Source organism: Drosophila grimshawi, unplaced genomic scaffold (assembly GCF_018153295.1).
Source record: "Drosophila grimshawi isolate 15287-2541.00 unplaced genomic scaffold, ASM1815329v1 contig_1377, whole genome shotgun sequence".
NCBI classification, from domain to species: Eukaryota; Metazoa; Arthropoda; class Insecta; order Diptera; family Drosophilidae; genus Drosophila; species Drosophila grimshawi.
The window spans coordinates 8,951,393-8,975,849 of record NW_025062900.1 but is presented as its reverse complement, the minus strand read 5'-3'; the positions used below and the strand labels follow the sequence as shown (position 1 = coordinate 8,975,849).

General features: G+C 41.9%; 8 protein-coding genes across 8 annotated transcripts; 4 read left to right on the top strand and 4 right to left on the bottom strand.

Annotated features, from left to right (window-relative positions):
* Positions 1 to 317: 317 nt before the first annotated feature.
* Positions 318 to 3,359, top strand: LOC6562361 (nuclear pore complex protein Nup107). The gene is made up of 3 exons (XM_001988671.3): positions 318 to 1,023; positions 1,091 to 2,798; positions 2,900 to 3,359. The coding sequence occupies exons 1-3, from the start codon at positions 424 to 426 to the stop codon at positions 3,262 to 3,264; spliced, it is 2,673 nt and encodes an 890-aa protein (XP_001988707.1). The 5' UTR covers positions 318 to 423; the 3' UTR covers positions 3,265 to 3,359.
* LOC6562362 (protein dpy-30 homolog) lies at positions 3,342 to 4,004 on the bottom strand. Its single transcript, XM_001988672.3, has one exon. It carries the CDS (start codon positions 3,945 to 3,947, stop codon positions 3,444 to 3,446), a length of 504 nt encoding a protein of 167 aa, XP_001988708.1. The 5' UTR covers positions 3,948 to 4,004; the 3' UTR covers positions 3,342 to 3,443.
* A 331-nt stretch (positions 4,005 to 4,335) lies between these two features.
* On the top strand, positions 4,336 to 4,797 carry LOC6562363 (ARL14 effector protein). The gene has a single exon (XM_001988673.2). It carries the CDS (start codon positions 4,370 to 4,372, stop codon positions 4,706 to 4,708), a length of 339 nt encoding a protein of 112 aa, XP_001988709.1. The 5' UTR covers positions 4,336 to 4,369; the 3' UTR covers positions 4,709 to 4,797.
* Positions 4,798 to 4,963: 166 nt separating this feature from the next.
* Positions 4,964 to 5,900, top strand: LOC6562364 (ER membrane protein complex subunit 3). The gene is made up of 2 exons (XM_001988674.3): positions 4,964 to 5,195; positions 5,251 to 5,900. The coding sequence occupies exons 1-2, from the start codon at positions 5,047 to 5,049 to the stop codon at positions 5,837 to 5,839; spliced, it is 738 nt and encodes a 245-aa protein (XP_001988710.1). The 5' UTR covers positions 4,964 to 5,046; the 3' UTR covers positions 5,840 to 5,900.
* An 82-nt stretch (positions 5,901 to 5,982) lies between these two features.
* Positions 5,983 to 7,197, bottom strand: LOC6562365 (cilia- and flagella-associated protein 20). Its single transcript, XM_001988675.3, has 3 exons — positions 7,054 to 7,197; positions 6,807 to 6,998; positions 5,983 to 6,742 (listed from the first exon to the last, which is right to left on the bottom strand). The coding sequence occupies exons 1-3, from the start codon at positions 7,135 to 7,137 to the stop codon at positions 6,209 to 6,211; spliced, it is 810 nt and encodes a 269-aa protein (XP_001988711.1). The 5' UTR covers positions 7,138 to 7,197; the 3' UTR covers positions 5,983 to 6,208.
* A 77-nt stretch (positions 7,198 to 7,274) lies between these two features.
* LOC6562366 (replication termination factor 2) lies at positions 7,275 to 8,533 on the bottom strand. The gene is made up of 2 exons (XM_001988676.2): positions 8,332 to 8,533; positions 7,275 to 8,271 (listed from the first exon to the last, which is right to left on the bottom strand). Exons 1-2 carry the CDS (start codon positions 8,398 to 8,400, stop codon positions 7,432 to 7,434), a joined length of 909 nt encoding a protein of 302 aa, XP_001988712.1. The 5' UTR covers positions 8,401 to 8,533; the 3' UTR covers positions 7,275 to 7,431.
* Positions 8,534 to 8,641: 108 nt separating this feature from the next.
* On the top strand, positions 8,642 to 14,627 carry LOC6562220 (thyroid adenoma-associated protein homolog). Its single transcript, XM_001988677.3, has 7 exons — positions 8,642 to 8,780; positions 8,846 to 9,005; positions 9,076 to 9,339; positions 9,400 to 10,226; positions 10,315 to 12,485; positions 12,558 to 12,725; positions 12,965 to 14,627. Exons 1-7 carry the CDS (start codon positions 8,672 to 8,674, stop codon positions 14,396 to 14,398), a joined length of 5,133 nt encoding a protein of 1,710 aa, XP_001988713.2. The 5' UTR covers positions 8,642 to 8,671; the 3' UTR covers positions 14,399 to 14,627.
* A 489-nt stretch (positions 14,628 to 15,116) lies between these two features.
* On the bottom strand, positions 15,117 to 17,683 carry LOC6562221 (lipase member H-A). The gene is made up of 6 exons (XM_001988678.3): positions 17,638 to 17,683; positions 17,411 to 17,552; positions 16,022 to 16,170; positions 15,505 to 15,939; positions 15,238 to 15,442; positions 15,117 to 15,177 (listed from the first exon to the last, which is right to left on the bottom strand). The coding sequence occupies exons 1-6, from the start codon at positions 17,681 to 17,683 to the stop codon at positions 15,117 to 15,119; spliced, it is 1,038 nt and encodes a 345-aa protein (XP_001988714.2).
* Between the last annotated feature and the right edge of the window lie 6,774 nt (positions 17,684 to 24,457).

The following is a 24,457-nucleotide window of genomic DNA, read 5'->3' as shown; positions in this document are numbered from 1 at the left end:
TGTTACAACAAAATAATAAAAGCGACGCTTACTTTTATTTAGAGGTGCAGACACGTTCAAGCCTAGCTGAAATACAACATTTGCATGACAGTTGGAATGATTCTTAAGGCACGTATGCTGGTCGTGTGTACAAAGTAAATTTATTCACTCATAAACATTTGAATTGTTCACTGTTAAATTATAAATAAATCACAGTTAATATGTATATTTTCTATTTAATATAATAAATGTGTCATTTATTTAAAAAATGCTATTGTTTTTGCTTGGACATATGTGCGTACTGTGTCTAGTGCTGCAAAACGAAACGAAAACAGTGTTCGATAAGCTGGTGAGGAAGACTCCCGGCATTTTTGTTGCGTGCTGAGAGCAGTCTTCGAATTTTTAAGCATAACAAATTAAGACAAAATAAATAGCTTAAGCACAATGGAGAGTCCGTTCCAACGCAGACGCGTCAGCCTGCTGCGTCCTCCGCTAAGCAGCACCCAAAACGAGCAAGCACACAATCTATCGATAACGCTGCTGCCCGAGGAACAGGAGATGCTGAGAAACACCAGCGCCGGAGCTTTGGGACTCCTGAGTCGACTCCAGAATCGCACAGCGCACAACGCCAACGAAATAAGCCGCCTGAGCGGCACAGATGGCGGCACATTTGCTGTAGCTGTGGATGACGTCAACGATGATGCGGATTATGGGCGAGGTAAAGCGGACGTTTTGTTTGCGCACTTCTACGAGATTCACCACACGCATACAAATGCCAACGATACCTTGGATGTGGTACAGCAGCTGGTGCAGGCCTGCCAGCAGATTGTCGACCAGCTGCAGATAGAAATTGAGCGCGGTGTTGGCGGCAATCAGGGCGCCAAGCAGCGCGAAGCGAGCGTCAGCTGGCTCAAGCAGGAGATCAACACGTGGCGTCTGCTCTATGGACTGTATCATGATCGCCTGCTGCTGCAGGCCGATGCGCATGCGGAGGATGAGCTGATGATGCAAGATGGCCCCATGTTGGGCGCCAGCGAAAAGGAGGTGAGTCAACATTTCAAGTTTGTACTTTGTAGTAATTAAAATTTTACTTTTATTCTGCGTTCGTCAGGTGATCCAGCAGCTATTCTCGATCAATGCCCAGCTGCGCGAGTATCAGTTGGTGATCGATTGGCTGGAGAAGTGTCATGAACAGAGCGAGCAGTCGAATGCGCTGCAAAGTCACGATCGCATGATGGCCTGGGAGAATACGCTCTTCCAGCTTGAGAATCTGCAGGGCGCCGCCTTTGGTCGGGGCCACGAGATATGCCGGCAACTGGATCCGGATGCGCCGGTCCGCGAACGCCAGCCGCTGCATGCCCTCGACATGGAGGACAATGGCCGCTTGAGTCGCGCTATTTTCGCTGCCATACGCAGCGGGCACATCGATGAGGCGCTGAAGCTTTGCAAGCATTATGGGCAGACGTGGCGAGCGGCCATATTGGAGGGTTGGCGGCTGCACGAGGATCCCAATTGTGCGCGACATGTGGGTGGCCAGGCGAACGAGAAGCTGCCCATTGAGGGTAATCCGCGTCGTGACATTTGGAAACGATGCGCCTGGCTGTTGGCCAATTCCACCAAATACGATGAATATACGCGAGCTACGGCCGGCGTTTTCTGTGGCCATTTGGATGCCTTGAAATCGCTGCTGCACAACAGTTGGCAGGATCTGCTCTGGGCGTATCTCAAGGTGCAGATCGATATACGGGTGGAGAGTGAGATAAGGGGCTGTTGTCTGAAACGGTATCAGCCCATGCCCGATGAGTACTGGAATGGCAAGATGACGCTTGAGCAGATCTTCGATGAGCTGAACGTCGCCAAGGATTTGGCGGTGCGTGACTATGCGCAGAGTCAACTCGGAGTCATTCAGCAGCATCTCATCCTTGACACGGCCGGTGAACTGTTGAAACACATGTGCCGCTGGCTCGACGCGGTGCCGAAGGAGTCGCAGTTGCCGCCGCATCAGCTGCGCTTCATGGCGCACATTGTGCTGTTTATGCGGCGGATTGGACGACTGGAGCCGCAGCCGCAGCAGCAGCAGGCGGATCGCATCATTGCCGCCTATGTGGATGCCCTAATCCAACGTGGCGATCCACAGCCCATTGCCTACTATTCCGCCGGTTTGCCCAAGAAACTGCAAGTTCAGCTCTATGCCAAGTTTCTCACCCACATTCATGAGAAGCGTCCCCGGGAGTTGGCACTGGAGGCGGCCATCCAGGCGGGTCTTGATGTGGAGCAAATAACGCTGCACACCGTGGAGAGCATATGCGTAGATGGCACACCGGTCAGCGCCATGGGTGAACCGCATACAGGTGAAATATCTGCGGGAGACAAGCGCAAGATTCAATCGCTGGAATATCTAATCCATTTGGTGGAGCAGCGCGGTGAGCTGCTGTGGCAGGCGAATGCCATGATGCGCCAGTATCTGGCCAGCAACAAGATAGAGTGTGTGCGTCGAGTGTTTTCCATGGTGCCAGACGATGTGACCGCCCAACTGATCAAGATTTACGGTGCACCCGACAATTTTCCGCCTCGAGAGGAGTGCAGTCTGCGGGAATATCTCTGCTTTCGGATATATTTGGCTGGCATCGATAGCTTCAATGACTGGACACAGTTGCAGCAGACACGGCCACAGCCACCGGAGCCGGGCGCACAGAAATCGACTATCAGTCACCACACGCAGGACAACTTCACGGAGCGCATGAATGCCCAGCACAAGGAGAAGGCCTATCTCAGCGATCTGTCTCGCTGGAAACAGAAGCTCAAGGAGCAGTCGAAGAGTAAGATATATGATATATGTATTTATATATAAATATAGGCATAGAATCTTAAGGATATCTTATAAAATTCTCCCTATTTCTTTTTTTTAAATATCCTTTAGTTACAACGGAGGCGCTGTTTAACGTGCTGCTGTTTCCGGAGAAGGGTTGGCTCAACGATCCCTTCATTGCCAAGGAACCGGAGAATGCATCGCTGCTGCACTGGGAGCATCGTCTGGTGCAGATGGAGAAACTGCGCTCCATTTGCCTGCCCGAGATTGTCCTCCTGCTGCACGAAGTGATGATGAAGTCCAACGATTTTGCCGGCTGTGTTCGGTTGGCCGATGAAATCGCCGACGAGGGTCGCCAGCTGTATAAGGTGTACACCAAGCACAAGTTGGCCGATGTGCTGTCCAAGATTGCAGACTCCTCGCTGCAGCTGCTCAACATTAAACTGGATCCCTGGGGTTATCCCATCACTGCCTAAGTCGGATTTTCCGCTCAACATATTTTTTTAAAAGTGATTTTGGAGCGCAAATTGCGATTTATTAGAATTATTTGATGTAATTTTTAAAACATTTATTAAGGACTTTTTCACTTAAAGAGCTAGACAAACGCAAGGGTGGGACAGGGACTGTATCTGGTCAGAGATGGGAAATGGGGATCTTATATCGAAGTGGTGCTGGCATCATTGGCAACCGGCTCCTCGCAGCCATTGCTATGCTTCAGCAGATACGAGGCCAGAAATTGTATGGGATCTGTGGGACGTTCCCGTGCAAGCGCTTGCAAGCCGTGCAGCAAAACGGGCGCCACCGTCTGATCTAGATATTGGCGTGTGGGCAGCGCACTAGGGTCGGATCGCGTGGCTTGCGATGGATTTGGCTTCTTTGCCGGCGGCGGCTGCTGTGTGCTGCTTGCTGCTATTGTGGATACAGTGGCTGCTCCTGTTGCTACTCCTGCATTGGAGCTGCTGGAATTATTGCTAGCTGTTGATGTCGCCTGTGCTGATGATGATGATACTGCTCCAGCGGCGGATGCTGCCGAGGTTCCCGCCGAAGTTGCCGTTGCCTGTGCAGTGTTGCTGTTGGCAGCGGCAACGGTGCCGGTGGCTTCCTTGGCAGCCTCTGCGGCTGGAGTTGGTGTTGCCGGCGAATCGGCTTTGGTCTCCATTGCTGCAAACTTTAATTGATCAGTGAGAAGTTCTTACTGGCGTCGCAGGAGGTGAATATTTGACTTGGCCATATGTTGAACCAATTATGTAAATTGAAATGGTCACACTGTATTCTGTGCGCCAGAATATGGGGTGCCGATAACAACTTCCAAGTAATTTATCGAAGTGTCATATATATTCAATTACCTCAATTAATTGTTACTAAATATTCAGTGGCAATACATGGCAGATCAATGTAATCATCATCAAACAGACGCAAACATCCAAGATTTATGATTAATGCGTTGAAGCATCGATACTATAACGATGCACAAGTCGATGGATCGATATTTATTTATCAGCTTGGTTCCTATATGTTTACGATAGTTTTGTACGGACAGCTGTAAAATCATTTAATTGTTGTCAACAAACGGATTAAACAATGAGCGCTCGAAGTTTACGCGAGCGTCCACAACGAAAAGAAACAACTGACGACAACAGTGCCACCGAAGCCGAAAAGAAGCGAAAAGGCAAAAAGAAAGGTTGCTATTACACAAAGAATAGCGCCTACGATCTGTATGGAAACATTAGATACAGCGATTTGGACGTCTGCGATTGCATGAACGATGAGTGCAGTGGATGCTGGTACGAGTGTCGCATTTGTGGCTCTACCCGATGTGGTCCACAGTGTCGCGTTAATCGAAAGTTCTTCTATGAGACCATTGTGTATGATGGTAAGGATCTGACCATATCCAATAAACATCTGCCTGGGAAAATGTAATGCATTTAATTATGTGTAAGCGAATAGTGTTTTTAAAAGTGTAAGCAATTGTCTTTTGTAATTGTAATAAAAGTAAATGATTCAACAAACCAAATTTTAGTCGCAGTTTGCTTAACACCATAAATATCGATACCAACTAATCGGATTGTAAAGCTGTTACTCTGTTCAAACAAAAGCAAGCTTTGGCTTTAATTTACAGAGTAGATCTGCATATTGATAGCCGTCAGCCAGTCATTGTTACTCAGTTTAATCGATAATACGCACATATCTCTAGCAGCAAGTCGCCTTTTCGGCTGTTCAAAGGAATTGATTGAAAGTGAAACTTGACTAAGTTAAATATGACGGAATTGCTTCTCGATCCAGATATACGCGTTTGGGTATTTCTGCCCATTGTGCTTATCACATTTCTTGTGGGCATCGTGCGCCACTACGTCTCCATTTTGATAACCACACAGAAGAAGGCAGAGATGACCCAAATCATTGACAGGTGAGTGAGTTATTCGTGTGAAACATGTATTCAAAAATATTTAAACTGTGCGCAGCCAAGCCATGATTCGTGCCCGTTTGTTGCGCGAGAATGGCAAATATCTGATTGGCCAGTCCTTCTACATGCGCAAGAACTTCTTCAACAACGAAGAGACGGGCTATTTCAAGACACAGAAACGTGCTCCAGTCGCACAAAACTCATCCGCCATGCTGACGGACATGGTTAAGGGTAATTTCATTAACGTTTTGCCCATGGTCGTTATTGGTGGCTGGATCAATTGGATGTTCTCTGGTTTCGTTACCACCAAAGTTCCATTTCCACTCACCCTGCGCTTCAAGCCGATGCTGCAGCGCGGCGTGGAACTGGCCTCGTTGGACGCCGCCTGGGTATCGTCGGCATCATGGTATTTCCTCAATGTCTTTGGCTTGCGCTCCATTTACACCCTGGTGCTGGGCGAGAACAATCATGCGGATCAGACGCAAGCCCAGGCGGATGCAATGACGGGCGCCGCGATGACAATGCCCCAGGATCCCAAGGCGGCATTCAAGGCCGAATGGGAGGCCTTGGAGATCACTGACCATCAGAATACGTTGCAGCACATCGATGCGGACATGATGAACATAGCCAGCGAAGCGAACGCATGATACCTTAGTTCTTAATCTTCAGGCACATATTTATTAAATGAACTTTTATTTTATATAAATAATGTACTTAAATTTATATAAATAACAATTGTAATTTAAATTTAATCAATCGTTTTGACCAATTTTATGTGACTTTTAAGATACCATTTTGAAAACAGTTTATTCAGAGGCTATTAAGTGTATTTTCCTTAAGATTACATTTGAAATGATTACCCCTTAAGTCAATAGCTAATAGTTTTAAATTTAATAAGCTACACATTACAATGATTATGACTAACTAATTTAGTTGTTACTTGGCCACGTCTCCTGCTCCAGTTGCATGCACACATTAAACAGAAACTCAAACATAAAACATAAAAATATATATTTTTAATAGTACGCTTCGGTTTGTGTCGCTGGCTCCTCAGAGGTGACTGGCGGTGGTTCGGTTTCAACGGTTTCGGGCATCGATTGTTTCTCATCCAGTGGTGGTGGTGGCACTTCCATTTCCGTTTCCAGCTCTTGGATCTGGATAACCTCTTCGGTTTTCACAGTGACTTCGGCACGGCCCGTATTCAATGGCGATGGTGGACGCGCCGTGGGCGGAACTTTAAATTGTTTCTCCTTCTTTATATCCTTCGGCTTGCCCAGTAGCTTATAGTCATTGGGCAGTTCGGCTTCCGTGTACAGTTTATCGGTGAAATAGATGCGACGAATGCGCACATTTGCATGCACCTGCACCGAGACAGTCTCCAAATAATTAGAGCCATAGGCGCGTCGTGTAAAATCAGCCAAATTAAATTGTATCTGATTCCAGCCAGGTGACATGCCCATAGGCATCGCCGTGCAGAAAGGTTTCACGGATGTCTTCCTCTGGAAATTGGACACGCGAAAGCGACGCATAAAACGTTGATCGTCCTGAATCTGCGACCAGTTAACCAATCCTAAAGTTAAGACACCTCTTAAAATTCACAACAGCAAAACTCACCTTGACTTCAAAGCAAAAATATTTGTGCATATTCTTGATGAGAAGCACTAGGAAGGGCAGCTTGATGCCCAGCTCGGCCTTGCAATCGCTGGGGCAGTGTATGAATGTGGTTGACACATTGGAGCCCATAATTTCTAGTACCAGTGACTTGATGTCTTCATCATAAATACGTTTTATGTAACCATTCTTAGTCTGTGCATGAGCAGAATTCTGAATAGCTGTGCTCAAAATATTCCATTTTACTTACGTATGTGGACCATTTGTCCAGCGGGGAGCTGCCCACGCTATAAAGTATGGTTAGGAATCCCTTCTGATATGAAGCACGATACATGTTAGAAAAATCTTTTGTGTATTTTATATCGGTTTATATTTATACAATACAATATCTGATACTAAATTGTCGCCGTAGAACTGAACTGAATAACGTGATTTCAAACGCACAGCATGCTATATAAAAGTCAATACTTGCAAATTTGAATGATTCGGTATCAGATCAAAAGTTAAAACATTTATGATATTCAGTTTATACACGACTTGTTTTAAATTATATACCAATTGTTTCGCATTAACAACTAAGTGTGAACAAAATTCAAGGATTTTATATTATAATTTCTAATTTAGAAGTCTAATTGTAGAACGGGTTGTAGGTAATCCAGTGAGCGCGTTCCTGTTCCTTGTCCGTTTTGTGGGTAGTAAACAAGGATTTGTACACATCACTTGCCTTGGGATCTTTGGCCACGCTGAAATCTGTTTTGAGTCGCTTCATCTCTGGATCTTGCATGGCGTTTACAGCGCCTAAACGTTTTGGATTCGCTACCATTTTCAATTTGTGGCCATTGGTGGCACCGCTGCTGGTCGAGGGCTTTTCCTCCTTGCTGAGCGTGGTTGCCACTTCATTGGTCGGCTCTGATTTAACCGAGACTTCCGTTTTCTTTGCATCCTTCTTGTCCTTTTTGGCAGACTTGCGCTTTGCAGCACGCATTTCACACTTAACCTTCATCAGCTCCAAGTCATCGTCGTTGCCATTCAGCACAATGACATCCTCCACGCTGTACGGCTGCAGGCAGAGTGGACAAGTGCTGGCCTGGTTGCCTTTGATTTGTTTTAGGGCGCGCTCCGAGAGTACGCAGCCGCAGCTCCAGAGTGCGACAAAGCGAAACTTGCCCGACATCTCCAGGCCAATCAATTTGCATATGTAGGGCGCATGGCGAGTGTCCAGCAGACCCTCTGTTTTGTCCTCTTCTGTGAATGCAGGATTTGGCGTGAGCTGCAATGTTTTAATGTCCTTCAAACTGCGCACGTGCGCTGCAGAATCAGGCATTTTCTCCTTCTCGAGCAAACGCTCGATCACGCTCTGCTTGGAGTATAGACGTCCCATCGTACACATCGCAATCGGCTCTTGCAAACGCTGCTGGGTCAGCGCACAGTGGAGCCAACGAAATTCACGTTCAGCATCTTTGTCTTTCTGCAAGTGAAGCCAGTGTAGGAATAAGACTTCAACTATTAACATTTGCGAATTAATTACCTGCTCTGGCTTTTGCTTGACGCGCACAAGCTCATCACGCCTGGGTATAGTGCCCCCATCGCATCCCATTTTGTTTCAATATTAAATTAAAAGTGATTTGATCAATATTATTGTTTTCTTAAGTTGGGTTCTTCTTCTTGCTCAGCGTATTTGCCAATGCTTTCCAACACTTTATGACTGTTCGGCAAGATAAAGATGGACTACAGTAAAATTTACTATCGATATTTCAGCGACATCGGCGAAAGCATCGATATATGAAATAATTGAAAATTATCGATGTTTCATCCAGCACTAGTGCGAGTACTCAGCCCGGCATCTGCTTCGTTTGCTGTTTGTTGCAATGAACGACTTAAATCTGCGCGTGGCGGCAATAAAGTTGTCGGCGCATCCAAAGCGTTTCACTGAGATGCGCGATTCAATTGTGAAATTGCCACTGAAATGGCAAAATGGTAAGTATACCATATGCTACCAACACTATAATTATTTTAACAACAACTCGTGTCATCGTCAACAGCACATGCTGGCTACGTGAAGCAGTTTGGGGCAGCCACAAATTCGGCCGAGCAACTGGTAATTGTGAGAGACATTTTCAATCAGACTGAATCCATCAACTTTCTGGCCGACTTGCTCTTCGCATGCCCCCTGAGGCATCCTCTGCGCAATCTACTCACCAGGTATGAAAGTCATCTCTGCTGCATTAACAAAAACAAACTCAACACAATTTCCTTTAATTTTTGCTGTTAGATTCTTTTCGGGCAATGAATCCATCAAAGGTGAACAGCAAACGCACTCAAAGGAGTTTCTAATTACGGCTCTGCGTGCTGCGCTACGTGATTTGGAATCGATTGTCATTGGTAATACGTCCAGTGACTTCCTTAACGAAGTGATCGTCACCATTTCCGGCTGCCTCCAAAATTTTCCCTATGGTCGCGATGCACTTGCTCATGAGATACACTGTTTTATACCTCTGCTGCCTAGGCTATTAGGCTTATATTGGTCGACTATTAGGTAAGTACGCTACAAGTTTTCCGATGCTGAAAATGCATAAATATATTTTTTGTTTTTTAGCGACGAGCAACTGGCGGATTTATCGCCAACGCGACGCAATGATTATTATATGTATATAAAGATTCTGTTGCGCTTCCATGTCAATTGTATGTCCGAGTACAAGCTTGAGCTGGGTGCGCAGCATTTCCAGCATTTGTGGTCCATTGATGAACTGGCTGTGGCTGTGGCCCGACACGGGGATACACCCTGGGATGTGCGCTCCATAGCTGGCTTGTCCATCGGTCACAATGCGCGCTTTTCGAAAGATTTTGCTGAATATCTGGTCAAATGTCAGCAGATGGACGAGTTTGATGAGTTGCCCATTAAGGCAGCATCGCTGTTGGTGCTCAAAAAGAGTGATTATAACATCCACGGAAAACAGGCGTTGGATATATTGAAACAAATTCTGGGTCGAGCCAACGACAATCGCAATATATCCAACTTGCTGGTGTATATGTCCAAGCATTTGCACACATATTCCAAATCGCTGGCCTCTGTACATCTTGAGGATGAGCCACTGATTCTCTACAACCAAATACTGATCGAACTGATGCGCTTCTCCATTGAGCACATCTCAAGCTGTATTGACACAATTCGCCATATGTGCGCCAATATTTTGCGGCAGGTGCTGCAGCATGCCAAGGCCATCGGAGAGAATGCGGTCATCAATGAGTTATGTGAACACTACCATCGGTCTTGCATGTCCATTCCCGCGCTCTGCCTCATGCTGCAACAGATGGTCGAGGTATATGGCACAGAAATGGTTCTCCAGAATTGCCCCAGCATACACGATAAATTGTTCTTTGAGCATCTGGGTCGGGAGGATAGTGTAAATGCCTTGTTCAAGTGTGAGTCGATGACAAATATTTATATAAGCGATGAATAACGAATGATGATAAACTTAAACTCAATAATAATTTATATTATCTATTGCAGGCATGATGACCATTGCGCACAAGGAAAATGCCTTCCAGGACTGGCACAGCGTATGGTGCATGCATCTAGTGAGTGCTGCCAACTTGTTCAGCGGTGTTTCGAAGGGCATTGAAGATGTGATAAGTGCGGCCGTTAAACTGGACAAACAGGTGCTGAGCGTGCTGCTCGAGCAGCCAAAGGTGCCGTTTAATTTCAAATTGATGGCCATGTTGGTGGCACGACGCATTGGCCAGGAGCGTGTGGTAAATGAGGCGTTGGCAAATAACTGTGAGGAAATCCGTCTGGCCGCCATGAACGAGAATGATGATTGGCGAATTCTCGCGCTCACCTTTGTGGTGGACACACCGCGTCTTAGCGAGCCGTTCACACAATTTGATATTGATCTAATCTCCGCGTTTTTAAAGCACAATGCCAACAATCCAAAAGCCCATTTTCGACAGCGTGCCTACGGCCAATTGAAAAAGATGTGCCGGCGATTGGAACTCAATCTCGCCCAGCAGATGAAAGCGCCGAATATCCTAAAAGAGGATCACATATTGAATAGATTTGTGAGCACATTGTTTGAGATGCTGTCGCTCAATTTGTTTCCCAGTGCCAATTATGGACGTATCTGGCTATCGTTGCGCCTGCTGGGCGATCTCATTGATATGATGGAACGTCTGGGTGTGTACTGGCAGCACAGAGTACATCCGCAGGTGTATGTCTACCTGGATCGTTGTCTATACGACAGCTACGAGCACAATAAGGAACGAGCTGTTCAGCTTTTGGGTAAATTGCAGAGATGCACAACCCAAAAGCCGAGGGAAATTTTGCAACGTTTGCTATCGGCTCGACCGCCGGACTCTGCGACGGGTGCGTATCAGCTGCTGGTTTATTGTCAGGCGGCGGGAGTGGAGACCCCGCTGACACTCAAGCAGCCAGCCACCGAGTTGCCCAAGAACAGTCCACGTTACTTTATGGCTTTACTTGAGTGCCTGGCACTTCTGCAAACTGGCATCAATGGTGCACTTACAGATTTAATACAGGCAGCCAAATCGAATCCATTGTATGGCCTGCTCTTTGCCAGTCGCCTATTACTGCAGCAGCTGAACCTAAAGCAACTGGCTGCGGAGCAACTATGGCGGGATTATATTAATCAGTTGCTGCAGTGCTGTCTGGATATAATTAAAATTATGTTGCCCGTGGTGGCCAGCGAATCCCCCGAAGGACATTTGCCTGTTGCGTCAACTGAAGCGGAATCGAATCAGGAAGCGAAGCCGGGTAAGGAACCGAAGCATGAGCAGGTGGTGTTGTTATGTGCGTGGCGCAGCATCAAAGAGATTTCCCTTATACTGGGCGAGTTGTCGACGCGGGCTCCGCTGGAGCCGGAGAACAAGGAGCGCTATCTGCTTAGTCGCCAGCAGCTGGCAGTCATTGGCGATCGCTTTGTGCAGATGCTGGGCGAGATCAAGCATCGCGGTGCCTTTGAGCAGGCGTATGTGGGCTTTGCAATGTACTGTCATCGTTTTTGGCATAGCGATGAGCCGGAACTGAACACACAGCCACCAATTTGGCTAGCGGACGCCATGAAAATGATCGACGGCAATGGGGATTATGTGCCGTGTGCGACACGACGCAGTGCTGGCATGCCGTACATGGTGCAGGCCCTCATCTGCACCGAACTCAAACTGGGCACCCACAAAATGTTCAGCGAGAGCATGACTCGGCTGCTCGAGGTGTGCGAACGACGTGCGCCCGGACCAGAGGCTGTCATTGCCCGCAATCATGCGTTCAACATAATGCGTGCTCTATTCCGCTGCAGCGAACTGGGCAATCTGGTGGATGAGTTTGTTGGACGGGGCATTCAGTGTGCCTTGGACAGTCTCGTTGCTGTCGATTATGCCGAATGCAATTCTGCCAGCCTAATGCTGTCCGCCTTAATGGTGCGCATCTTTGGCGTGGAGCGTGCACGCAGCGATGATGGTCGACTGCATGTGCGCAATCGGATGACGGGACGCATCTTCTTCACCTGCTATCCCAAACTATTTGATTACCTCCACGATGGACTGCAACAGGCCGCAGTACATATGGAGCAGTCAAAGGGTGGCCAAACATTGCAACTGGAGGCCATGTTACTATTGCTCAGCCGTCTCTATCCATCTGCTCTGGAGGGCGCCGAATCCAGTTTGAATGTGAGTCAATGCGTGTTTTTCTTTCTTTGCTTTCTATTGTTTAATTTACTTATATATCAATGCCATTGACAGCTCGATAAATTTGTGCCTTTCCTGGACAAAATCTGTTACGTTCACGACAAGATGTCGCGGCGGCGCGCCTGCCACGTCCTGGCCAATTTCTTAAGTCCCACCCAAGCAAAAGAACGTTTACGCAACCTTTGCATGTCCCTCTGCGCTCTGAAATATAATCTGGAGCAGGTGAGATGATTCTCATTGAATTGAGAAGACGGTTTCTATGCTGTTTTTATGATGAAACTGGCAGGTGTCGGTATTCTAGCTATAGTCAGTACACAATCAGCAAGATCGGATTACAATATCATCATAACTGGGAGGAACTTTCGGTTGAAAGATTAGTTATTTTATGTTCCTTCTCCTACTATTTTATCTCTTAAATTGTTAGCCTTAAAACCTTACTAATCATCTCCTTTCGTTGACAGAATAATTCAGCGTGGGATACAAATGCATTGCACGGTCAAATGTACCAAGTTTTGGAACTGTTTCGCATCATAGGCTGGAAGGACGCTGATTTGATTCGCAGCCTAGTTTTCCTGCTGGCCTCCATCGCTGTGAAGATATATAATATCAATGTGGATGACATATGTATATTTAGATCGATTCTTAACACGCTAGTTGCTATTACACAGGATACACAGCAGACTAAATACTTGAATACAGAGCTCTCCATAGTTCTCGTCAAGATCTATCAGCTAGATCACAAGGACATTTACAAACGTTGTGTGGATGCTGGCATATCGCCGAAATTCTATTTAGTGTTTGTGCTGCATTTGCAGCGCCTAACGCTGGAACCGGAGAACCTATTGCCGTCCATGAACAGGCTGCTGGTGCAGTCGCCGGCACAGGATGAGTTGCCCGCGGAGCTACATAAGTTTACAATCGATCTGTGGCTTTATGTGCTCATGCACCACGAAAGTGAAGCGACAAATGCGCGTAGCTTCTTTTCCAACAAAGAGTTGAAATACTTCCAGTTCGATCCAAATTTGGCGATCTATTTCGAAGCCTTGACGCCCGTTCAACGTGAAATGCTGTCGATGCAGTTAAGTCACTCGGATGTGGTGCGGAAACATGTGATGACACTGGTCAAACAGGTAGAGCGTGGCCCAAAATGGAGTCCAGAAATGCTCAGCAGCTTGTACACTCTAATGGTCTTCCTTGACAAATTGGAGCCGTCCGTCGTTGAGCTCTTGATCGACAGCGACGTTGTTGATGCAGAGCCGGGAATGTCCATTTGCATGTTGCGACAAATCCAACAGGAAAGCAAGTGGCAGGAAATTCAGCCGCTGGGTTTGCAATTACTGTGCTATGCCGGGAACATTAGTTTACCCACGCAGAGCATCTATTTGCGCTGGAAGGCGTCACATCTGGTTGATTCCCTCACCGTTCACGTGTTGCAGCTGCTGCAGTCGAACGATGCACTGATAATTGGCATTTATATACGAATTGTGCTGCAGCTGCTGGTTGACGAATCTGACATGGTGCGGAGCACTATATCCCAAATGGTATCCAAGTGCGTTGCACACATTTTAGCGGATAATGGGGGCGTTAAAGCGGTCAATCTTTTGCCCATGGCAGCTGAGGGGCTATTTTTATTGGCTGTGCTTCAGAACATGCAGATGTATAGCGAAAGTTCTGATTTCCTGATAAGCGTTTTCAAAATTATTGTGGAGCCATTCGTTGGTAACGAACTGCAGCTTGATGATGAGCCTGAGGACGACGGAGATGTCTTCGACAAACACGAGGTAAATCTCTACTGTGAGGGTTTGCGCGTTGTGTCGGAAGTTGCCAAAGCATTCAAGGCAACATTTCAAAATAATGAACAACTGATTAGCGCCGTCAATGCCCTATTTGTGTAACATATAGTTATTTTCTGACACGCTAAAATTAATTAGCTTAGCTCAATTAATTCTTAAGAAGAGACCCATAGAGGCATATGCATTTATTTCCGTGTAGCTTATCAATTGTGTTGATTTCAATTTAATAATATAAGTCATGTTTTTACTCAATAGATACACACATTACCAGATTTGTTGCTTGAAGTGTGTGCATGTATATACAGTGTCTCGCAGTTCAACTGGAACAGCGCCTAGCAAAAAAGTTAATTGCCTGCCATAAACAAATTATTCAATATTTTTCAAAAATTCCAAAGACCGATGGCAGGTACATATATTAACTACCTAAATGACTATATGACCCCCATAAACTGGGGTTTTCCCACCGGCTAGGCCGGGTTATGTAAAAAAGTACCTTAATTTGTGGTCACATATTATTTGGAACAATGTATATATATATATTTGTATTCTTCCAAGATTATTAAATAAAAATTTAGTTTGAATTTAAATTGTCAAAAATTGTTTGCTTTTATAATTTAAATACGTTTTTCGCTGGCTGCAACTCAAGCAAGAGCAGTTGACGATAGAAGTCTGATATATGGGACAGTATTAAGTTGGTATCAATACTTCTCAGCGGGTTGATAATTAATAAAACAATTAGTGTTTCTTAATTCCATTACATTTTATTATTTCTAACTAAGCTTACCAGTGATCGTAAAACTGAAATATATGACTATGTCTACTATTCCGTGAACGGACAGTTCTTAGCGTAGGGTACATCAATGCAAACGCAGCCCCGAGCTCTGAAAACAAATAAATTCAAAAAATATAGCATTTCAGTGGAACATTATTTCAAAACTTACTCGTCTGGAGCATCGTTGCCAATTTTATAGTCCCGCAGCATTGAAACAAACGTTAACGGATTCATTTTACCATTAACTGGCAAACGTTTTGGTCCTGACAAGTTGACACATCCATTTGGACAGGGTATGCCCACAAATTTGGAGAGCTTCGAGGTGGCCATGGCCAAATAACAAATGCTCAGAAAGTGCGAACAGCGATAGCGTCCTATTTAAAAAAAGATAATGGGAAAAATGAAAATATAAACGCATTTTCAAGTCTATCCTTACTAATCGGATTTCCTTTACAGTATGGCTGAATGCGACCGCCATTTACACAATAATTGAGATGGCCAGTATTATCTTCTTGGCCGAGATAGCCGGCATTTGTGTGGAGCACCTGAATGACGCTCGCATCATCCAGGGACAAACGAAATAGATTGCTCTTCTTGCGCTCGATCAAGGGACGCGCCGGATCGAGCCCAATGATGCGATACTGTTTCTTGGTCAAATGATTACTAATCATGCCACAGATATGAGCGCCCAGTGAGTGTCCAACGCAAGTGATCTTCTCCCTTGTGGCACCATAGTGCGTCAGAAAGGAATACACCTGAGCCGAACACTGAGCCGTCAAACGGGTATTGATCAACGCGTGCAGGTAGCAAGGATATCGACTCAATGGTCGCCAGTCCACAGTTATCACATTAAAGTCACGCGTCAAATATGCTAAAAAAATTATACACATATGGGAGGATTCATCTTTCTGGCATTGGATTGAGGTGGAGTTTCCTGGTGCATACTCACTAACCATCCCGCAGAAATTGTAGGTGGATGTCGATGGCAGTACCATTGAAGCCATGCACTATGAATACCGTCTCGCGCTGTTTGCTGAAACCGCCCTTGTACAGGGTCAACGGATTATGGATACTCAGTGGCAGCCCATTGCGCGGACCATTGCTGCAAGAAAGTTGAAATCGTGTTCAACTTATGTAAAACTGTGTACAATAATTGATAAGCAAAATAATGCCATTGAATTGTGTATGCATCAGTGAATCAAGCTATGCAGCAGTTGAATTTCAAATACATTTTATGCTTGTGCATATTTGATTACTAATTTTACAGCATTTATATATAATTTAAAAACTATCTAAAGCATGTGAAATCTTAAAATATTAGTGTTTAATAAAAAATATTAGCAACAAAAAAGATAATCTTAGAGTTCTGCGTACTGTTAGAAAAAAACTGTTTGGAAATGAGACATTCTTTTATAAATTTAAGATTTGATTTTGCGGTGAAAAGTATGTCAATTATCAAAAATAAAATGTAAATATTTTAATACTTTCACTATTAAAGATGTATTTGCACTCCCATTTAAATCTAGACTATACGTTTTTATTCGTTAAAAAAAATCATCTCAATGAGCTGCTAATAACAAGTTTTTTGATTTCCCCACAAGAAAGTAGAATTTCGAGTTGATTGCAAAAAAAAACTATCCGCACACAAATATTCTCTGAATGAGCAATCTTAGTTAGAGCCTTGTTCATTTTTTTTAATATAGTTTCGTTGATATTTTCTTTTATTTTGGTTAAGCCTTGTGTTCAATAAGTGCCGATTGTCCTGTAATAGATGACATCTATTACCTTGACTTTTGCTCGCGATTAAAAGTAAATAACTTCGCTGAATCTGAACCTGAAGTCTGGCTTGAACTTGATCAAGATGGGTAAGTTGACTGGTCTGACGGCTAGACAAGTTGAACGACTCGGCAAATCGGCAAACGTAAATGGTTTTATTTACAATTGCTATTTGATGTCATCTTCGACCGCTTTTATGGGCCCCGCTGAAAAGCTGCTTGCGCCACGGGACAAAATGCGTCATAGTTTTTTTTTGGTAATTGGGTCAATGTGGCTGCATTGAAAAAACAAGTTGCTCTTCTATTAATTGCATATTTTCACCACCTTCCCTTGTGGTTGCACAAGATTTAATTTTTTTTGCTGTTATTGACACACTGACCAAGTGGTATGCATCTGCCTACTTCTCACATACTTTCTTTCGGAATGGTTTGCAATTAAATAGGTTGATAAATGGATATAGGAGCAGAGCGCTCATTCACTCTTCTCCTCTTCTTATGAGGACTATCGCATAGCTTTAATTAAATGCCGTCATTTGTCCGGGATTCGAATCTGGCACACGAACTTACGGTGCATAGAGACGATGCTGAATGTAGGGACTGGGGCAGAAGTTTTTATCCCGCATAAAGCACCGCAAAACATTTAAATCCAAGGCTCCACTCTTGAGCAGATTTTTCCAATCCATTTGATTAAGCAGCAACGTTTGCGTATCTGCAAAAGTTGGTTGCGAATCGTGAGCGAAACTTTTGTCAACATTTCTAATTGGCGTTTTTTTTTGTTGTTGCTTTTTTTGTACCTTTGGGTACTAGCGTTAGCAAGCATATCGCAATTATACATTTCATTTTCACTATTGCACGAATTACTCCCAATTGCTATGAAATGTGCCAGTGGTTCACTTTTTGTTTCGTTGAATTTTCAGATTTATTTTGTACACGCAATTAATTTGTACATTGTTATTTAATTTATTTATTTTGGTTTTTATAAATTTATTTTTAATTGTTTATTTTCTCCAAAAAAATATTATATGCATTTAGGTTTTTATATTATTTTTTAAGTTGTCTTTAATTATAAGAAATGATATTACATTTTATACAAATTTATGAAATTTTGTTGATTTAAAATTTTCTTTGACTTAATTTGTGAAAATATTTATTAATTTTTCTTGAAATCGTAGCTTGAAAAAAACTTCTTGAAATTATTTTAAAGAAAATTCAGCTAATCCTTTTAAACATTTACAGATTTTGAATTTTTGAATCAAATTGAAATTTTTCATAAACGAGTTTGAATCCTTTTAGCCGTTGGAAAATCACGTCTTGTCAATTGGCCCGATGCACTTCGAATGCGTCAAGTGCAAAGAAAATGCAATCACGGCAATGTTGCCAAATAGGCGAAGAGTTTCGCTGCCACCATCGCTGCCGCTGATGATGTTGCTGCCTCAGTTGCGGCAGCCACTTGTTGCCTTGACTTTGCTTTCGGCTGACTTTGTTTGGAAACTCGTTGCAAAATAGCGCGCTCACGCAACACTGCACCGATATTGCTTAACCGTTAAGAAGTTGGGTATATAGTCAGAGTCATCTGATTTGTTTGTTTAGATTTCATAAATATAATTTAATACATTTAAAATTTGTATTTACAAAAATGTTAGAATCATTTTTTACTAAACAAAAAGTTTTTCACAATTGACAAAAAACTTAACCAATTTATTCTCCAATATATACGCACTGTAACTGTAGAGTATTGAAGTTTATCACTCTGACAAATCACTTATATTTTTTGTTTTGATTTCGATATTTTTCCATGATGTTCCACCGTTGTTGCCGCCTATCACCGCTTGTATCTTATCATTTAGAGTTGGGTAGTAATTTGTATTTCTTGGCAGTTTTTCATCTTGCTTGCGCACACTATTATGTAAATTCAAATTGCTATAGATATATTTTAATGCGAACACTCACTTTCTGGTTATTCGATTTTTTCTGCTTGACTATTATGAAAAAATCAAAACGAAAGTGTTAAACAATACGTACACGATACATTTTGAAGTTCGTTGCTTAAGTCATTTGATTCGTTAATACACGTAAATACAACAATCTATTAATTAAATCGCCTTTAATCAAAGCTATTAAATATAGTTTTACTGATAACATTTTGTATATTTTCAAAGCCATTTATTTATCAAGCCAATCTTTGAAGTCATTTCATGGTGTGCACAAAATAAATGGCTTTCCACTTTTACATTGGCCCCATTTGCTGGCTTGCCGTACTTAATGCACTTTATAAACCGAAAAACAATTTGCTTGTGACAATTTTGCCAAACCCTATTCTGAGCAACGAGGGCACAAAAAAGTGAAAGATTGGCTTATTTTAAATTGAAGTTGTAGATGACATTAGACCGTGATTTATGGGTAAAAGTAGTCAACTGCAGAAAAGGCAGCAAAAATAAAAGTGGATTAAAGTTGAAAAACTGCCTTGGATAAGTTGCATATTATCCAATGGTCGACTTGTTAGGCAAGTAAAAGACTATTGTTTTTAACCGGATAGGAGTAAGCACTAAGTGTACAAATTGACTAAGAACTGACAGCATAATAAATCTGCCTGAATCCTATGCTTTCTCGATTGCGCATACACTGTATGCTTAGAAGCACAAGATTCCTATTTTTTAAATAATTTCCTAACCAGAAAAAGGCAAAAAGCTGTTTCTATATTTAACTATTTGTAATATGTACCAATTGCTGCTTAAACCGCTTTCTACTCACCTTGTGAATAAGTGAAATCCAATATATTCCTTGGGACACGTATCCCACACCAATAGTTGGCAATTAAACGGATTGATATCGAAATTGCCATTGCGCAACAAGAACTGCAATGCCTCCCAGCTGAATTTGGCTATTAAACGAAGACATAATCATAAAAAACTAGACACATGATGATGTTATCAGTGGGAAAATCGCAGCTACAACCTTTTGAACGTTCAGCTAGTGAAAGTAAACACCAGGTCGACAACAACAATATGAAAACACTGCACATTTTTTTGAGAGTGCAAAGAATTTGCATTTTTATCACGTATTAAGCACTGCGTACGAATAGAAGCCGAGCCACTTGTAACGCGTCTGGTTAATTGAATGAGCTCTTTGCTGCTGCTGTATGCGGATAAAAGCCAAAAAACTGCCATAACTAATGCTTGGCACAAACCAACATGGCCCCCGACCCTAGTCTCCAGTCGTCTCAACCCCGGCCCGGTTGACATTGCATGCTCAGAGTGCTCAAAGCAACTCTTTATCTTTACTCAGTGTTTAGTTTTGGTTTTGTTTTTTTTTTTTTTGCTTATGCAGAGACTTTATTGCGTGTCACCGAAACCCCATTTCCAAATGGCTGCTCAGGCTACGCTGGGTTTCCCAATGCAACACAAAAAGTTAGCAAAAAAAAAAGATCATAGATACCTGCTTTGACTGTTGCCAAATTGTAAATAAATCATTTTCAGACGGAGGAGCGAGCGGACCACCTGCACCTCCTCCCTCGCTTTTCAGCCTTAGCTGCGATTAAGACACTAATCTTTAACTTTAACTAGCCACTTTCAAGCGGAAAGTTAAGCCAATGCAAATCCAATAAATTCTGACAAATATTGACGATGAATACAGATTTGCCAATTTAATGTGTTGACTTAAGGCAAATTAGACAAGTTTTGTTGTCAATTGCCTTTCGTAAAATATATATAAAATATTGAGCATGCACATAACTGAAAATGTATGCAATATTTATAAGATTTGTAATGAATATGTGAATATAATTAACATAAATGATTTTTCTTCAACATTATGAAATATCTTTGGGTGATGAAATTAGAAATCTTTTGGGATAGAAGATTAATATTTAAAATGAACGAAAATAAGGCAACGATTTTCAAAATTCATATTCATATTCATATAAAGATCTGAATTGATGAAGATATGTCAGGTAAAATTTAAACGACATTCCGGTTGTATTTATTTTTGGGATAGAACTTAAGGATAGTTGTCTGTTGATCACATTTCTCTAATAACTTGATAATTACAACTACTAATGCAACAATTATTATTATAATTGCTTACTAATTATTTAATATGAAACCAAATGATTCGATTGACAAAACTGCAACCAAATTTAAGACACACAAAATGTGTATATTTACAACTAGATACTCGACTATCTGCAAAAACTCAGCTGCAATTACTACATCTGTGCACGACAGCGAGCAACTAACAAAAGCGTGTCTCAAGACCAAGAGGCCTGAATAAAGGTTAACCCGACTACCGGCAACATAATTAGCAGCACTTTTTATTGCAATTTTTCAACTAATTGGATGAGTGCACAAGGTAAAAATATAACCTGAGGGCCCCTAATGCAGCTTGAAGATTGAAAGTAATGAGCCCCCTGTCTCTTTGCCATGGGGTTGCCCATTATACCATGAAAATAGGGTCTAAGTGAAATGGAGCTGATAAAACGCTTGAGTTTTTGATACATGCTGCGGAAATTGAAATGCAAGCGAAACTAAACATTTAGTGAGAAGAAAAGAAAATTGTCCACAATAAAAGTGCGATTTTCCGATGAATTCAAATGTTGCGGTTTCTACTCTAGATCGAAAGGAACTTTTATTTTGTCATTTGGTATGCAACGCTTAATAAACTTATTTCATTGCAAACTGGTGCCTCTTTAAAGTGATGTTGATTTTTATAATTACAATGAATATTATACACATCAATTATGTTATTTACACCTATAATAAAATGTACATAATGTGTAATTTCTCAGTTAATTAGAGTTATCATTACAGTGAGACCTCTCTATTTATAAATATGTCAGTTAAAAGTAGATTAAAAAAATCATAATTAATTTAATATTAGATTAGAGTTTTGAAGGTTACTCAGTTAGTGTACGCAAATGTTCGTCTAGTCGAGGTGTAGCTATTTTTCTGGTTTGTTTACAACTTGTTATGGTGGCAGATTGCAGCCAATCTGTTGCAGCATGACTACCTCAACATTTTCACCTGGCTTATGCATTTTGCTGTTGTTTCATTGTAATAGAAGATTGCATAAGCTTTGCTCGACACTGAGGCAAAGTTCAATGATATTAATCTTGTTTACTTGCCATCTATTTTCAAGACAATATGGTATTTTTCTTATCAAATTGGCACATTCTCTTATCCATTCACAGACAAATGTTGCAAAATTATAAATTACGATTTCGCCTATAGTTCAAAACATGCATTCTTATTTTTCCATGATTCATAAGTTTAATTAATTCAACAAATAAATTATGCAATTCCACTCGAGCTGTTTTTCCCTGTATACAGCAAAATATGCAGCAGCTAATTACGTAGTATTTTAGCAAATTAATAAACCATGACCACTTTTTAAGTATTAGCTTAATAGATGTTGTGCATCAATTTTTAGTTTAGTGTGTTTTATTTTTTGATTGCCTTGAAAAGAAAGCAAAAGTGAAGTGCAAACAGCGAACTGGTGAACAGAGCCGTTATTTTGAAAGTACTGTGTGGTTGAGCCTACATGCAACAGATGGCGCTAGCAAATCGAAATGTAAGCTAACAGCGCAGAGTAAGTTAACAGAAAGCTTTTACATCGGTAGCTGCCGCTATTTGGTTAACATTTGTTTATTTAACTAGATTAAAAATTGCTTATAATAAAGACAAATGTTTTAATAAAAAGAGCTGTACGTTATCGATTGTTTTTATTGTATACTGCTATTAAATGGTAATACTAACTTTCATATAGTTTCAAAAATTCACTTATAGCTATAAATATTTTGTAAATCTTAAGGAAATTCTTGAATTTTAGTCATCTTTAAATTGATGTCCAATCCGAAAATTGACTTTGAAAATTAATCGCCTGTTACTGAGTCATTGGAATTAGATTTAATTATTTAATTTTCTTCCATAGAACAACATTTCTTTACCACTTGAAAGACTAGAAAAAACTTCAATACAATTGATTTGAATTAAATTTCATTCGTAACAATACGCTCTGTGAAATACAAAGCAAAAATTGAAAGCAAATTGATTGGTCGACGAATCTCTTTCATTACTTATGCAATTTCCAATCAATTTTCAATTTGACGACGAGCAGTGAAAATGAACACTTCGACAAATTTCCAGGCCAAAAAGCTCAGCTACTTAGTTTGAGCAAGGACTGAACTTCTAAGACTTTTCTTCTAATCGCGTCTAATCAGAAAATGCCCATAAATTCCAGCAGCGTTGAGAATTGCGATCCGTTATTGCTGTTGTGGTCGACAGCTTTTCTTTGCGTTGTCGGCGTTGCCAACTTTACTAATTAATTGTGCACTTGAGAATTTTTGAGCGGCAGCGCGCACAAAGCAAACTTCAAACTTGCCTCGCTACGCAAAAAAAAGAACTTGGCAAAAGGGAGTGCAAAGTAAAGTCAGAGAAAATAAGAGTAGATGTGGGAGAAGGGGTGCAGCGTGTGCAATGAGAATGTGTGCATTAGGTATGGGAAACTGACAAAGTTGATGAGTAAATAAACTAACAATTTTTCCTACTTAATTAACAAAATTGTTTTAATGCGCTGCTGACGTTAACGGCGCTGCCAAGTGTGGCACCCTCAACAGTGACAGACTGACTGCCTGACAAAATGACTAAGCAAACAGCCGTAAAGTATATATAGAACAGCATCAAAATGGCGGCAGTGCAGCTCAATAATTAAACTTGTCGCCAGTAGATGGCGCAAATGTGTGGGTGAAGTGGTTGCGAGGGGCTTAGTTAAAAGTTTTATTGCACCAGAAGGAGTGGAGTGATGATTATCACATGCTCGAGAGAATGCTCGGAAATTTGCATATGACTCAATTTTCTTTGACACAGTTTCTGTGCACAAGTTGCGCAGATAGCAGTATGGAAAACTCAGATAATTGGCTACAAGCCGCTTTTCAGATTTAAAGTTGTATCTTTTAAAAAATCACATAAGCGATATGATTTTAAGAAATATAGAAAAGAAAAAATAATACTATCATATGATTAGGCAGCATATAAGTAGTTTTTACTATGATATATTTTCTACTTTCATATTGAATATTTCCTTAAATAATATGAAATCAAACATTTTACATAATGCAATTCAAATACAAATATTTTGAGCTTAAATTTAATGTAAGCTGAGAATAATTGTATTTATTATTAACTACTTTCAGCATTGCATTACATTTCATTTTGTTGTCAATGACAAATGACTGCTGATTAACATATAAAGCCGTTTTCCAGCCACCAGAAGGCAACATTCAGTTTGTCCTTTTGTGTTTGCCATTTATTTGTGAGCATTGACAACTCTGCGCCGCAATAAATTGCAACTCTGCATTGCTGCTGCTGCTGCTGCTGTTGCTGCACTCTGGGAACGTTGCGGCTTATGAATTGCATTACAAATTCGCATAAATTTCGCGCCAAAGTATGCGCAACAAATCGTTTGTGGTAAGCGCATTTATCATCAAAAAAGACGCATCCATTGCAGAAATTCAATCTAAAGGCAACCGCGAGAATTATGAGCTGAGTGTGGCAGCAACTCTTACCCCAAACTTTACTCCACCATCCTGCTAAAGGAAAAGATTTGCTGATTTTGCTCTGA

Bases quoted from the DNA above. Each gene is read 5' to 3' on its own strand.
- LOC6562221 (XM_001988678.3), bottom strand. From the start codon at position 17,683: ATGAAATGTATAATTGCGATATGCTTGCTAACGCTAGTACCCAAAG. The intron at 16,171-17,410 runs GTAAGTTCGTGT...ACTTTCTTGCAG, and splicing joins CAGCATCGTCTCTATGCACC to CAATGGTCCGCGCAATGGGC. The intron at 15,940-16,021 runs GTTAGTGAGTAT...TAATTTTTTTAG, and splicing joins CCTACAATTTCTGCGGGATG to CATATTTGACGCGTGACTTT.
- LOC6562361 (XM_001988671.3), top strand. From the start codon at position 424: ATGGAGAGTCCGTTCCAACGCAGACGCGTCAGCCTGCTGCGTCCTCCG. The intron at 1,024-1,090 runs GTGAGTCAACAT...TGCGTTCGTCAG, and splicing joins TGGGCGCCAGCGAAAAGGAG to GTGATCCAGCAGCTATTCTC. The intron at 2,799-2,899 runs GTAAGATATATG...AATATCCTTTAG, and splicing joins GCTCAAGGAGCAGTCGAAGA to TTACAACGGAGGCGCTGTTT.
- LOC6562366 (XM_001988676.2), bottom strand. From the start codon at position 8,400: ATGGGATGCGATGGGGGCACTATACCCAGGCGTGATGAGCTTGTGCGC. The intron at 8,272-8,331 runs GTAATTAATTCG...CTTCACTTGCAG, and splicing joins TCAAGCAAAAGCCAGAGCAG to AAAGACAAAGATGCTGAACG.
- LOC6562365 (XM_001988675.3), bottom strand. From the start codon at position 7,137: ATGTATCGTGCTTCATATCAGAAGGGATTCCTAACCATACTTTATAGC. The intron at 6,999-7,053 runs GTAAGTAAAATG...GCTCATGCACAG, and splicing joins TGGACAAATGGTCCACATAC to ACTAAGAATGGTTACATAAA. The intron at 6,743-6,806 runs GTGAGTTTTGCT...AACTGGTCGCAG, and splicing joins ATTTTTGCTTTGAAGTCAAG to ATTCAGGACGATCAACGTTT.
- LOC6562363 (XM_001988673.2), top strand. From the start codon at position 4,370: ATGAGCGCTCGAAGTTTACGCGAGCGTCCACAACGAAAAGAAACAACT.
- LOC6562362 (XM_001988672.3), bottom strand. From the start codon at position 3,947: ATGGAGACCAAAGCCGATTCGCCGGCAACACCAACTCCAGCCGCAGAG.
- LOC6562220 (XM_001988677.3), top strand. From the start codon at position 8,672: ATGAACGACTTAAATCTGCGCGTGGCGGCAATAAAGTTGTCGGCGCAT. The intron at 8,781-8,845 runs GTAAGTATACCA...CATCGTCAACAG, and splicing joins GCCACTGAAATGGCAAAATG to CACATGCTGGCTACGTGAAG. The intron at 12,726-12,964 runs GTGAGATGATTC...TTTCGTTGACAG, and splicing joins TGAAATATAATCTGGAGCAG to AATAATTCAGCGTGGGATAC.
- LOC6562364 (XM_001988674.3), top strand. From the start codon at position 5,047: ATGACGGAATTGCTTCTCGATCCAGATATACGCGTTTGGGTATTTCTG. The intron at 5,196-5,250 runs GTGAGTGAGTTA...AACTGTGCGCAG, and splicing joins ATGACCCAAATCATTGACAG to CCAAGCCATGATTCGTGCCC.